General features: G+C 50.2%; 5 protein-coding genes across 5 annotated transcripts; 4 read left to right on the top strand and 1 right to left on the bottom strand.

Moving 5' to 3' along the window:
* Positions 1–837: 837 nt before the first annotated feature.
* Positions 838–2,422, top strand: ABOM_011848 (T6SS phospholipase effector Tle1-like catalytic domain-containing protein; the record flags this gene model as incomplete). The annotated part of the gene is made up of 3 exons (XM_022538976.1): positions 838–1,009; positions 1,069–1,989; positions 2,049–2,422. The coding sequence occupies 3 exons, from the start codon at positions 838–840 to the stop codon at positions 2,420–2,422; spliced, it is 1,467 nt and encodes a 488-aa protein (XP_022383222.1).
* A 2,422-nt stretch (positions 2,423–4,844) lies between these two features.
* ABOM_011847 (40S ribosomal protein eS30) lies at positions 4,845–5,251 on the top strand (the record flags this gene model as incomplete). The annotated part of the gene is made up of 4 exons (XM_022538975.1): positions 4,845–4,853; positions 4,927–4,937; positions 5,015–5,159; positions 5,228–5,251. The coding sequence occupies 4 exons, from the start codon at positions 4,845–4,847 to the stop codon at positions 5,249–5,251; spliced, it is 189 nt and encodes a 62-aa protein (XP_022383225.1).
* Positions 5,252–6,607: 1,356 nt separating this feature from the next.
* ABOM_011846 (uncharacterized protein) lies at positions 6,608–7,099 on the top strand (the record flags this gene model as incomplete). The annotated part of the gene is made up of 3 exons (XM_022538974.1): positions 6,608–6,729; positions 6,785–6,928; positions 7,030–7,099. 3 exons carry the CDS (start codon positions 6,608–6,610, stop codon positions 7,097–7,099), a joined length of 336 nt encoding a protein of 111 aa, XP_022383226.1.
* A 688-nt stretch (positions 7,100–7,787) lies between these two features.
* On the top strand, positions 7,788–9,738 carry ABOM_011845 (Zn(II)2Cys6 transcription factor; the record flags this gene model as incomplete). The annotated part of the gene is made up of 4 exons (XM_022538973.1): positions 7,788–8,259; positions 8,325–8,862; positions 8,918–9,079; positions 9,147–9,738. 4 exons carry the CDS (start codon positions 7,788–7,790, stop codon positions 9,736–9,738), a joined length of 1,764 nt encoding a protein of 587 aa, XP_022383223.1.
* Positions 9,739–10,881: 1,143 nt separating this feature from the next.
* On the bottom strand, positions 10,882–13,497 carry ABOM_011844 (PDPK1 family serine/threonine-protein kinase; the record flags this gene model as incomplete). Its single annotated transcript, XM_022538972.1, has 3 exons — positions 10,882–11,226; positions 11,282–13,002; positions 13,065–13,497. 3 exons carry the CDS (start codon positions 13,495–13,497, stop codon positions 10,882–10,884), a joined length of 2,499 nt encoding a protein of 832 aa, XP_022383224.1.
* Positions 13,498–13,524: the final 27 nt, after the last annotated feature.

The raw sequence follows: 13,524 nt of genomic DNA, 5'->3' as shown, positions 1-13,524 counted from the left end.
TAGGTCGACATGAGGAAGCTGGGTCACTTTGCCACAGTGTCATTTGCACTCATGCTCTGAAGCAGACCGCCAAGTCAATTCTCTCCTTGCTCGTCAGCTCATGGACGTACTTTGATGCCAGTGGATACCCAAAGAGGGGGAGCTGAGAAACCCGGAAGCACACGTCACATGGGATCTTTCATTATTTGGAGTTATTCATTGCTTCTTTCTGCCTGGCGCTTGCATCCGATACCCTGGTAAGTCTGCTGCACGAAGGCCCGCGGAATTGTTGCTTGGAGCTAGCCACATTTCCACATACACATTTCAAAACCCACATCGACTATCCAGCCAGCCACAAGTGCCTTCCAATTCCCATAGATTAGCTTGTGTTGGTGGGCTTATCAGCCTGCTTGAACAGGGAAATCTGAGCTGAACATCTGAACTACGGCTAGACCATGTCTCACCAATGCAACCCCTTGCACAGATGTGCATTACGTTACACTATATGGAACTATCTGCAATAGCGATGCGGTCAAATATGAAATGTGTCTGTAGAATCGGCGCTTGGTTCGCAGCCACTGGGACCCAGAGATGCGTATACCGATCAGCGCGGCGAAGTCCGATGCTTGGGGCGCGTATAGTCTCCATACAAAGAAGGATAAATAGGGATAACAGCAATATGAAGCTGAATAACACATGTGTTTGTCCTCGACTCGTGCCCCAGCTGGAACATCGCCTGAACCCTGGAGAGATTCATAAGCTAGGACTGCCGGATTTCCGGTCACCCAACACAACGCCTCGGTCCGGATACTACCTTCTTACCCTTAGTACTCTGTATTCCTGAACTTGCACTTCATGATGCCACACGCAACAAGTGAAACCGATGCCTCTGCGGACAACCCACGTCGGATTGTCTTGTGCTTCGACGGCACAGGCAATCAGTTCCAAGGAAATGAATCAGACACAAATATCATGAAGATTTATCAAATGCTGGATCGGCACGCGCCAGGTCAATTTCACTATTATCAACGTATGTTGCAGAGTCATACATAGTTGTTGCCCGACAATGGATACTAACCCTATTGCCAGCGGGCATCGGGACCTACGTCAAAGGGCAGTCGTCCAGTTCTGGACTGGTTCGATTCTGGCCCAAGATCAAATCCAAAATCATCAGTGCTGTTGATCAAGCAGTTGGCTCCTCGTTTAGCGATCATGTCCTTGCCGGCTATCGTTTTCTCATGCGCTACTATTCTGAAGGTGATCATATCTATATCTTTGGATTCTCCCGCGGCGCTTACACTGCACGGTTCCTCGCGGAGATGGTCCATGAATTGGGTCTCCTATCCAGGGGAAATGAGGAAATGGTTCACTTCGCCTGGGAGACGTTCAGCAACTATGAACAATCCCGCGGGAATGACCCTCAGACCGAAAAGGATCGGGAGCTGAACGAGTTCATGAAGAAGTTCAAGACCACTTTTTGCCGACTGGGCGTGGGCATACACTTCCTTGGTTTGTTCGACTGTGTCAATAGTGTAGGTCAGTTTGAAATCCCCCTTTTTCGCACGTCGTACCGATACATTGCGACGCCAGCCGCAAGATACATTCGACATGCGGTGTCTATCCATGAGAGACGGCTGAAGTTTAAGCCCGCCCTCTACATGATGGATAAGAATGGTCTTGACTCCGACTTCAAGGAAGTGTGGTTTGCAGGAAACCACAGCGACGTGGGCGGTGGCTACAATCTTCAGAAAGGCCAGAAACATTTGCTTTCCGATACGCCATTGAATTGGATGGTCCAGGAAGTCCTGCACCTGGAGGGCTCGGAAAGTAAGCTGGAATTTCAAACGACTAATGTCGAAGATGTTCTGAGAGCTGAAAGTGTCTTTCCTGGGAAGGAGGAGCCGGGGACCAATGCATGGGAAGTGAGACATCGCACCAATCAGCCCCATGATTGTCTCTGGTTTGGACATGCATCTGCATTCCTGATGGTTCTCTTTTGGTGGATCCTAGGTATGCTTCCGTCTTTCTTCTCTTTTGCGCTGTGACTATACTGAATGGGCGTCTGGCAGAGATACTCCCCATCTTCACGCGATTAGAGCTGGAGAAAGAAGAATGGGTTCCTCGAAGGTTCCCACCCAACTTGGGAGCCCCGCGGGATATCCCAAAGGAAGCCAAGATTCATTCGAGTGTGAACGAGATGGTCAAAGCTGGGATTCTAGACAAGGAGTCCATCCCCAAGAAGGGTGGCGACAATCCCAACCTGCCCAACCCCGCCAGTGTTGTATCGACTTTGAAGAGGGCCAGGAAAAGTCTGGCGCGCCCCAAACCACCTCCCGAGGGTCCCGTAGCTGAAACCCTTGATAATGATGAGGGCAAAGTACACGAGACTGGATCAGTGAAGGGAATCAATGGTGTGAATGGACTAAATGGAGTAAATGCCTGAACGGGAAAGAAATCAATGGGGCTGTGGAGAGCTGAGATCGGGGATGTGGAGTTTACCTGCATGTATGTTCCTTCATGGCTGGGTTGATTTGCCGGTTGGTGTTTGCTTTACATGTAGCAGCAACTAAGAAAGGAGAGATGTACAGAGTACATACTCCACCATCGGACATTCCACGGGCTAGAGTAATACGGTCATGGCTGCAAAATGGTGGTCTGGTTGTCAGGATTATTCTTTCAGTCAATTTATCTTATCTCTGCATAGTTGAGCTGCTCACAGGCCTCCGGGTTGCATACGCTATGATGTATGGAGTATAGACAGACATGAATCAGTCACATACCCAATACCCACTGTGAATCGCAGCTTCCGAAACCAACATGGGGAGGGGGTGAATGAATCTTGATGCACAGAAGTTTCAGCAACCTCCTAAACTAAAACATGATCACACCAGAGGCTGGCTAAAGGTGGCGCTTGGGGGATCTGGCGAGCATCCACCGAGCAGTTCAGGGCAGTTCGTTGATTACTATACTTTCGGGATTCTATCTAACAGATCTAGAACGTGCAATTCAGGCCTTTGGCTGCCATTGGAAGACTTTATTCCCTGGCGTTCATGCCTTTGCTTCGCATGGGATTTTCGTATATCTCTCCACCCTCGGGATTTAAGACCTCCTCCATACACTAGTTGATATCCAGACCGACTGACGATGACGCCAGATGTAAATTATTGGTGTGGGATCCTTGGATCGTGGTGGACCTATCTTGGCATTAGCAAAAGCAAACATCTCCACTGAGGGTTATGTATGAAGTGTTCGCAACGGAGGCAAGGCATTTATTTACGCTTGGCACGACGCACGACAGTGCAAACACCACGCCTCTAGATAGCTAGTACGAACCGATGTCCACCAGGTGGCTGACCGGCTTGACGATCATAGGTCGTCGGACCCCCTTCCCTCGTCAGATTTAGTAGTATTACGGCCAGCTGAGCTGACTTCCGAGTCTGCATGCTTATTAAATGTTTGACTCTAATTGGGTTGGTTAGTCCAAACCCATGCAATCTATCTTCCATAATCTCGGAAACGCCGATCCCTGTAAGTGTTTGGTAGTTGATACTTAGGAGATACTTAGGAGATACCTTCTACTGACTAGTAACCCGGACTTCTCAGCCCGTCTTGGAGATCACTTGCGGGCCGGGCCCTATTTTCTAATGTAAACTATCGATTGTCTACCAAGGCATTCCGCGCAACATCGGGAATACTATGTGGTATTAAGATAGTAACTAATACCGGTGAGACTACAATGGTTGACTGTTTTGGTTAACGCATCCCCCACAAGCGCTATACCCACCAGCATGCGAGTACTAAGGAGAGATACGCTATGATCCCCAATCGGTGCGAAAGCGACTACACATACTTTGGACGATGTACGTAATATCGACTAGTAGTTCCCCTCCTTCCACTTGTCAGATCAGCCGTGTTGTCTCATATTACTGTTGTTATTACTCCGTAGTTACGGTCCCATGTGAGAGACTTCTTACGATGCATCTCTCATCGCTCTCAATAATTGTGAATCCGTTCGATCCCATACGCTATCTCTTCTGACTCTTTTAGTCGAGATGCATAACTGGACCTGCAACCAGCCTCGCAGACACGGCTGGCGGTAGTTAGGGAGACCATATCCACAGGGTTGACTCTCGGTCGGGCTTTGATGCCAATGGCCCTTGTCATAGTATATCCATCCATACCCCGAACTCCAAGGTGATAACCCCTGGTACGTATTCCATAGCTGCTCTGTAGATAGATGCATACTGCATACGGAGTAGCGCAGGTTGCTCTTAGCAGAAAGCTGTGGCCTCCTGGGCTGAGTCACTTCAGCCGTCATAGTAAAGCACCACACACCGACAGACATGATCTCCATCACTTCATGGCTTCCAGTTCGTCAAAATCATGTCCTGGTAATCCAACATCAGCCGAGTCATGTCATAAGTCTATTGCACCAGTTATAAATCTATGTCGATCATGTTCAGAAGTGAAGTAAAACAATGTAATAACACTAGACAAAATGAGATTGCTGATAATCAGGCATCAAAGTGATGCCCTAACTGAGGCAGTCACTCGTGGACACGTGATGTAAACCCGAAATTGGAAAAGTGCAGGAACTACCGGAGCAACATTAGTCCAACCGAACTCTGAGTCAAAGCCCAGCCAGGAAGCCCCAGGCATCCAGGCATCCAGTCGTTCTGAGTGGAGGCAATACTTTGTTCCGGGACAAAATAAGTGGAGCCAGACCGCGAACAAGCGCACAAGCGCACAAACCCGTGACCACACTGAAAAATTCGAGCCCACAATCCGTCGGCATCATCAGCGACAACACCATCGACAGAACCTAACGAAACCCTTTCCCCGTTCATCCGCCAAATACAGTCAACATGGGTAAGGTATGTGAATAAGTCGTCCAGGCCGTCTTTCTCGCAAGGGGAAATGCTGATTACTGACTTTACACCGTTATAGGTCCACGGATCGTAAGTAACCCTTCGCCTCACGACCCCTCCATCGAAGATATCCCCAAATTTCAGATTCTGACCCTTTTTTTTTCCAGCCTCGCTCGTGCCGGTAAGGTCAAGGCCGCCACTCCCAAGGTCGACAAGCAGGAGAAGCCCAAGACCCCTAAGGGCCGCGCCCGCAAGAGGATCATCTACACCCGTCGTTTCGTCAACGTCACCATGACCGGTGGCAAGCGCAAGGTATGAAAAGGCGATGGAAATAACACCTTTGGCATGGCTTTTGAGATGGAGGCTGATGGTTACAATAGATGAACGCCAACCCCAGCTCGTAAAGAACGCACTCGGCGAGGGTTTGATCGTCCGGCGACCGGGAGTCCCCTAGGGCGCCGTGGCGAAGGGAGGCTGAGAATGTGATGCATATTTGCGTTGGAGCCATACGTGGCATTTGAAACGGTCTCTTTTTTGCTTCTGATCTTGCGAAACGGGTTCAAAGAGTCGGTTTAGGATGAATAATGTTCAGTTATCGAACTTGACATAGGGGCGAATACAATCACATATTCGGCTTCTCAAAGATCTACTGAGACGACACGACCTTGCTTCATCGTACATTGTTCTCCCGGGCAACCACCACCGTTTCCAGCTTGGTTGGAGGACGGCTCTGACGGCTTAGCTCCAGTGTGACACAGGAGGTGGCGGAGTCAGTCTTTTCCATCAGTGGACTCGCCGTTCTCGCATATCCCTCGTCCATCTTTTCGATGAGGGGCTGGATATGTCGGGTGGCAGGGAGACGTCATGTAGATCTACGCTGCATCTTGTGATTGACAAGGCCTGGCTGGTCAAACGTTCTCTGTAGACATTACCGAGCGTGGCTCAAGATGCAAGCGGACAAAGAAAGTGTAGTGATACCTAGCATATCGTCCTGGTTTCTTGTACTGCGTAGTGTGTTTTGATTATTCGTTATCTTCAAAAAGTACTGCAACTACAAACGCCAAGCTTGTCCAAAGCCCTAACACCTTCGTTCCTAGCGCCCAAGGTACTACGCACTGTAGAGTATCACAGGGTCTTGTACTGACAACCCGACCATCTCATACCTCTTGCCGCAATTAACCTATTGAGAGAATATTCCCTGGCACATTTCAAACTTGTATTTGTATGCTAGTCTTACCACAGCAAGTCCGAGTAGCCAAATAGATTCGTTATAACCATCAGATTACTCTGGTTAATTACCGATAGTTTACTTCATGCCACTAGACCTTCAATTGGCAGTTGGGAAAAAGATGGACATACAAAGCACTAGAGTTTAAGCACATTTGCCCTAACGTGCCGTTCTTCGCAGAGTCAGTAGTGGACTCAGTGATACTGCAACTTGAGCTGGATGAGCACACATGCAGGCCATGAGATCCAGATCCCACCTCTAAACATAGTTCCAAACCCCCAAAGGCCCTGGGCTGGCGTACAGAGCAGAGTCAGGTCGCATCTAGTGAAAGACGTGCCAAACGAGATATCCCAAGTACGCCGCAAATGACCTCATCGACCGAATCTGACTCTCTTGGGCCGAAAGAATATATTGGCATTGATAGTATGACGAAAGGATGACTTTTATAGTATGACTTATCTCTCCTGTGAACTGTTCATGCTTCAAAGATTCCACTAGATTCACGCTTTTCACTTTGAATATAACCCCAAAGATGGCAGCACCAGCGAATGATTTCAACGGTCCCGGTCTATACTTGTTTCAGGTCCAGCACAGCAAAAAGTACCTCGACCTCGACGATTCCAAGAAGGCTAACCATACTAAAGTTCAACAATGGTACTAACGCTTATGGTGCCCGGAGTGAAAACTAACCCAGTTAGCCTCATAACAGGGGGTCACGAGAGCACCGCGAGGACCAGCAATGGGTCGTTGCCGCCGCAGGGCGCGACGAATACCTCATCCTGGCGGACAAGGCAGGGATATATTTAACTGCTCCTGGTACGATCACCCTTTTTGTTGATATTATAACGATGAGGTGAGACCGTCCTCCTACCCCACATGAGCTTACTCTTTTCACAGAGAAAGACCGAGAACCAGCTACTGAATCTCAAAGTCACCAACTGATAAGCATGTCAGGTGGACGTTTGTCTACGCAGAAGATGGAGCGTACTTGTATGTGAATACTACTGATTTGAAGACTATTTGAAGAAGATACTATCATACTTCAGGGTAATATACTGACAGAGGCACTCTTGCAACATTCACCATCTTGATGTCAAAGGTATCAGCCAGGAAGATGGCGCTCCTGTGCTGGTTTTCCCACTGAATAAACAGAAAAACCAACAGTGGAAGTTGGTTGCCATGAAGCAGTGCGTTGCTCAATAGAAATAGACTTTCCAGCTATTTCTATATTTATCGAGAGAGAGAGAGATATATATATATATATATTTACTATACCGTATTGATGTGACGTAGAAGTAAAGAAGGGGCATGTGATCTAGAATGCCCTGGACATCCCAATCAGGCAGGGACGGACCTTTTTTAGGCTAGATTTAAGGACCCCTTGGCGACCATGCCGCAAACGGGATAGCGCTGGGCTGACAGAGTATCAGCTTATCCATCATCTCGCCCGCGAAGTTTCCGACCATATTGCGCATTTTTGCACAGTAACTCCTCCTGTCTCCATCCCAACGCTTTCTCTTCCCTTGTCTACTACAGCGATGTCCGAGTGGCGCAGCCATCTTCCGCTGATGTCCGATTCTTCATAGCCATTTCCTAAGGATGGCGAGCGTTATACTCCGATATACTCGAACAGCTTCAAGTTGCTTGTTTAGGATCTAGGTGTCTTAAACCCCGAAATAGTGACTCAGTACCCCGATAGATTCGAAAGAGCCATGACCAAAGGCTGCTACACCTGCCGTCGCCGGCGCATCATCTGCGACAATGGCCTCCCTACGTGTCGAAAGTGTCGAGATGCGGGGAAGGAATGCTTGGGCTATCAGAAACCCTTGGTCTGGGTGAAGGGCGGTGTGGCCAGTCGAGGAAAAATGATGGGACGCAGCTTTGATGATGTTGTGCAGAACACTTCAGATCGCGGTAGTGAGGACGGTTCTCCTGCTGCCGCCGATCCCCCGCCTCCTGAAGTTGACGCCCAGGGTCAGGACAATTTGGATACTGGTTCGTACGATGTGCCCCAGCCATCGGCCTTTGATAATACCCCTGATGCGGCACAGTGGGGAAACAACTTCGACTTGGTTGTTCCAGAGGCGAACCTTTCCGTGGTGGACCATGTTCCCTCGCCGCGGGGCATGGTTGATCCATTATTCAAAGACATGGATTCGTTATCCCGGTTCTACATCTCGCATTGTGAGTTCTAGATCACTCATCCCCTGAGAGAGCACGCGTGCATATAGCTAACTGTCTCTTCAAAGTCCACCAGAATGTAGTGGGCTGTCTCGCGTTTTATTCCAACGTCAGGAACCCGTACCGCGATCTAACGGTCTTAGTGGGTGACTCCCCCGTTCTCGCCCATGCGCTGGCTGCCACTGGGGCTCTACACTATGCATTGCTAGCGAGCTGTGACTTCTCACCGACACCGTGGCTGTCGGATGGCGCTTCGGTCACTGGGGCTCTTCCATCCCCGCAGGATGTTGAAAAGGCGGTGATCAGTTCCATGGCACGACGCCCTGCTTCCAAGTTCTATGAACAATTCTTAAAATTGAAACAACGCACTCTCCGTCAACTATCGCTGGACTTGCAAGACCCTCTCAAGCAGAACGATACCAAGACACTAGCAGTGATCATGGTTCTTGCTTTGATGGATGCTATCGAATCAGGCGACGGCGCATGGAAGTATCATCTGGAAGGCGTCAAGAAACTTCTGATGAGCCGGCAAAGCAAAAGCCCATCTAGTCCGACACAACGCATGATTGACTGGCTGGACGCATTTGTACTTGATGGCTGTCTCGTGTAAGCCAACACCCATAGAGAACCTCCGTCATCCTCGCTAACTATCTCTTTCCAGCATGCAAGTTATGGGCGCAACACTCGCAAGGCCAGGCTCCCTCTCCAAACCCTTCTACTCCTCAGACATGGGCCCAGAAACCCTGAAACGTCTCGAAGAAACCGCCTGGATAGGATGCCCCGGCTACCTCCTCGAAGTCATTTTCTTCGTCCACGAAGGTTGGTGCGTCGATCCAGACCCCAGCACCAACCCACCCGCCATGACCTACTCCTCGACATTCCTCCCGAAGCTCCAACCCCCTGCTCCAACCCCCCACCGCCCTCCTTCAACACATCCAAGCCTTCGACCCAGTCGCCTGGGCCGAAGAAATGCAAGGCTTCGTCCGCCTCCCAGACCTCTCCGTCCGGACCGCATTAGCAACCATCTGGCGCTCCGCCGTCTACCTCTACACCAGCCGTGTCCTCTCGCGCCCTCGCGCCCACGGCCGCGCAAAATCCACCATCCCAGGCCTCCCACCCGACCACAAAGCCATCACCAACCTCCTCATCCAGCAAATCCCCCTAATCCCCGTCGCAGACGACCACTTCAAATGCCTCATCTGGCCGACCTTCATCGCCGGCGCAGAATGCGCCGATCCTTCCCTGCGCCCAATCCCTCTCCAGACCCTCAGCGCCATCTACTACGACGTCACATCCGTGAACGTCCGCAACGCAGCCTGGGTCCTCAGTCTGATGTGGCAGAAGCGGGACTCGAGACGGGCTCAGCAGCAACAGCAGCAGCATGATAATAACCCCTTTGGGTCCTTTGTTCATGATGATGAAGATGATTTCGACTGGATTCAGGAACTGGATGATTCGAGGATCGATTGGCTATTCATATGATTCTATCTATGCAGTATATATAATGCCTTTTATCATGAGTATGATGTTACGGATGTACATATATTGAATATCATTGTTTGTTAGATATCCCCTTTCTCGGTCTGAAAGAAATACAAATTTTAAATATCACATCATAATTTGGACCAGTGATTTTTCCAAGCAATCCCACAGATATATAGCAGCAAGTCCACAGCAAGTAGCAGGCCACCAGATCTCCAACTAGAATGGAAGATTTCAATTCGACTATATGAAGTACCATTGAAGGGGAAAGTTATTTAACAAGAACAAAAAATGCATATGGGTGAAATCGAGCAGAACGAAGGGGGAGACGGGGGGAATCTGGCAGGGTGGAGAGACGCATAGTAGGGGAATCAATTCAGCTCCTATGGAAAGAAAACAAGAAAAGAAAAAGAAAAATCCGCTCAGTGGAACAAACCGAATGGTATAATAGCAAACGGAACCTGAAGCAGGAGTGGGTAGAGCAAGATCTGTCGGAGCCGGAAAGGGGGGCTATCCTGATTGTTTTCTGTATTGAACTCTGTACACCGGCAAAGCGTTATCCGATAAGGCTCTGTGGATCATCTGTTTCGACCAAGCGAAGATATATATCTCAATATGTAGAGGAGAGAATGATGTTAGAAAAAAAAGAAGGGAGAAGGTGAACGGAAGAGGAAGCAAGGCAATACAAAGCGAGAAAAAAAAAAAAGGGTAGATGCCAGATGAGGGATATATGCGTACTCCTGCCCATCTAAATGCAGCGATCTTAAGAAAAGAAACACGCTCATCATTGCAAAGATGCAAGGCAAAATGGAAAATCACATCACAAAAGAAATTGCTACAAATGCACGACAAAGGAAATAACAGTGGTTGGTTGAGGGTCCAGATCAGAGATACTCCAAGACCTGTCAACAATAGAAAGTATGCAAGTCACATCACCCCCGGAGACATCAGGAAGAAGCAAAGAAACTGTGTTATAGTCCGGGACCAGGGAAAGAAAAATTGAAAATTGCGATCCTGCGCAGTAACCAACCCCGATGTCAAACGCGGGAGATGTTAGATAAATGTCATGCTCGGACATTGGTTGGAAAGATTTTACCTGCGGCCGTCGCCGAGGCCGGGTGTAAGTTCTGGCGAGCACGTCGTCTAGAAAACAGCTGCCAGGCCATTCTTTGAATGCCGTCTACTGAACCTTTTCTTTCCTTTGACGGAATCCGAATCTGTAGGCTGATGCTTCACTAGAGTGGTTCGTCCAGGTGGGTTCTCGTGGTGAACCTCAGAGTTGCGGTCCAATGTGTTGGCGTGGCTCGACAGCTCTGACGATATGTCACGGAAAGCCTCGTCGGCCGAGTATGTCCCATTCGCTTGCTGAGTCAAAGCCATCTCTCGCGCACGATCCAAAGAATCCACCCATTCCTGTGCATTGGCAGCAGTCGCGCCAGCGTTGCTAGATGACGGTTTAGGGTCTTCGAAAACGTAATGTTTGTCACGCTACACACGCAGATTAGCATTGGTTCGCCTATGTCACACGCAGGGATAAGCATACCGTGTCAACGACCCAGCAAGGGAGCCCTTTCGAATCCGTTGAGGAGCGCCAGTGTGTTCCTGGAGAGAGCAGGGAAATCTCCAGCTTTGCCTTTTTCTCATCTCCACCGGCCGCAGCCATAATAATACGTGCAGAGGAGGTGACCATCACCAGCCTCTGCCGCTTCTTCGTTGTGCTTCCCCCGAAGAAGCGGGAGAACTTTTTCGGCGCTTCGCTCTCGCCACCCCCACTCTTGGTGGAAGGACTATGCACAGCTGGCGAAGACAGTACCAGGACGTTTCCCAACTTTAATATCCGTTCATTGCTTTTAGTAAGCACGGGCGACCATTCGATGTCGAGCTGGCTTGGAGGGGGCAATTCCGTGACAAGTCTGGGGACAACTCTAGGATTGGCATTGTTGGTACTTGACGGTCCTGCATTGATACCCGCAGAAAAGGCGTCCCCTTCACCAGCTCCGTTCAGTTTGATCGGCTCGCGGGGCGGAGGAACATAAGCTTTGAGACGGGGCGCTTTTTGTTTCCACAAGTCTGGGCCCCAGGTCATCCCCCGGAAAAACTCGTGGTTCTTGACGTGTTCAATTGGCAGCCGACGAGTCGGGTCCAATACAAGGAGACGCTCGACGAGGTCACGGGCAACCGCAGGGAACCCGAGAGGAAATTCATACTCGAGTCCGACGATTTTTTGGAACGTCAGGTATTCGTTCGCCGCTTTGAATGGAGGGCGACCAGCCAAGAGTTGATAGATGATGCAGCCAAATGCCCACAAGTCACTTGCCTTGCACGCATTCTTATCTGTTAATAGCTCGGGGCTGACATACTCCGCCGTCCCAACAAAGGAGCTTGCACGCTCTTCCTCAGGGATGTCGGTCGACTCCAACGGCGGCATCCCACTCGTGCTCGGATCTGGTTTGCGCTGGCCCTTGAGAATCTTTGCCGTACCGAAATCTGTTATTTTGATGTGCATCTGGCTGTCAAGGAGAACATTCTCCGGCTTCAGATCGCGATGGATAACGCCACGCTTATGCATGTAGTCTATAGTGTCTAAAATCTGAGCCCCGTAGAACCTCGTGCACTCTTCGTCAAAGGTGGTCATGCGTTTCAACACCCCTAACAATTCACCGCCTTTGCAAAGATCCAATACAAAATATAACGAGCGTTCATCTTGGAAGGTATAATAGAGTCGGACGATACCGGGATGTTCGGTAAGCCGGTTGAGGGTATCCTTCTCGATATTCACATATTTCACCTTCTTCTCTTTGATGATATGGCGTTTGTCCAAGATCTTGATGGCGTATTCCTTGAGCGTTTGACGATCTGTCCCGAGTACAACAGTACTGTATGAGCCTTCCCCCAGTGTGCTTCCGAACGAGAAGTCGCGAACTCCCTTTTTGATGTAACGAGCCACGGGCTTCCCGTTGGCATCGATCTCTTGCCTGACGGCAACAGCGGCACCTCGGTCATGCCAGTCCTCGCCGTTCGAGGATTGACCATTTTCCGCCGCATATGGGGGGCCGGCGAGTTGTGGAGCCCCTGACGGACGCGCGTGAGCACGAGACGGTTGTCGCATCACCATGGGCCCATTGCCCATCGGTAGCTGCGCTGTTCTATACGACCGATCACTGTGACTATTATCGCGTACCGGAACCCCTGCCTGGTAGGCTGCAGAACCACCACGGGATTCCGCCCGGGCCTGGCTTTCGGAGGCGGACGATGCAGCGGAGTCTGTACGAATCCGATAGGAACCCTCCCGGGCCGCTAATGTCGACGTAGACCCATTCGCATACGCGTAGAGGCCCGACAGCGGGCGAGAGGAGCCCAAAGAACGGTTCTGTTGTGATGGTTGAGGGTATGGTTGTTGTTGTTGGGAGATATAGGCGGGCGTGGTTGGGCAGGCTGCTGCGGTGAATCGGTCTGAGGAAGATAGGTTGAACTTCGATTCTCAACTGGCCTAGCCAACGGCTCGGTTATAGCCGGGGCATCGTGGGGACAATCCGTGGAGGGCGGTATCGATGGCTGGGGTGGTGTTGTCGACAGAGGACTGTCTAGTTGTTCGGACCGAGTCGATTCGCGCGTTGGTTCGGAATCTGCTGGTGGCTCAGCAGCAGCAGCAGTCGGGGCGGGAGTGGTCGCATCCTCGGACGAATGTAACGACGAATCATCTGGGTTTGCAATCCGTAGGCCTCCCAAGGATTGGGACAGGCTGAGATCCCCATCCATGATGGGCACAGGTGGTTATGGAGAGAT

This window comes from Aspergillus bombycis (assembly GCF_001792695.1).
Source record: "Aspergillus bombycis strain NRRL26010 chromosome Unknown contig00199, whole genome shotgun sequence".
NCBI lineage: Eukaryota > Fungi > Ascomycota > Eurotiomycetes > Eurotiales > Aspergillaceae > Aspergillus > Aspergillus bombycis.
This window is presented reverse-complemented; position numbering and strand designations above follow the sequence as displayed.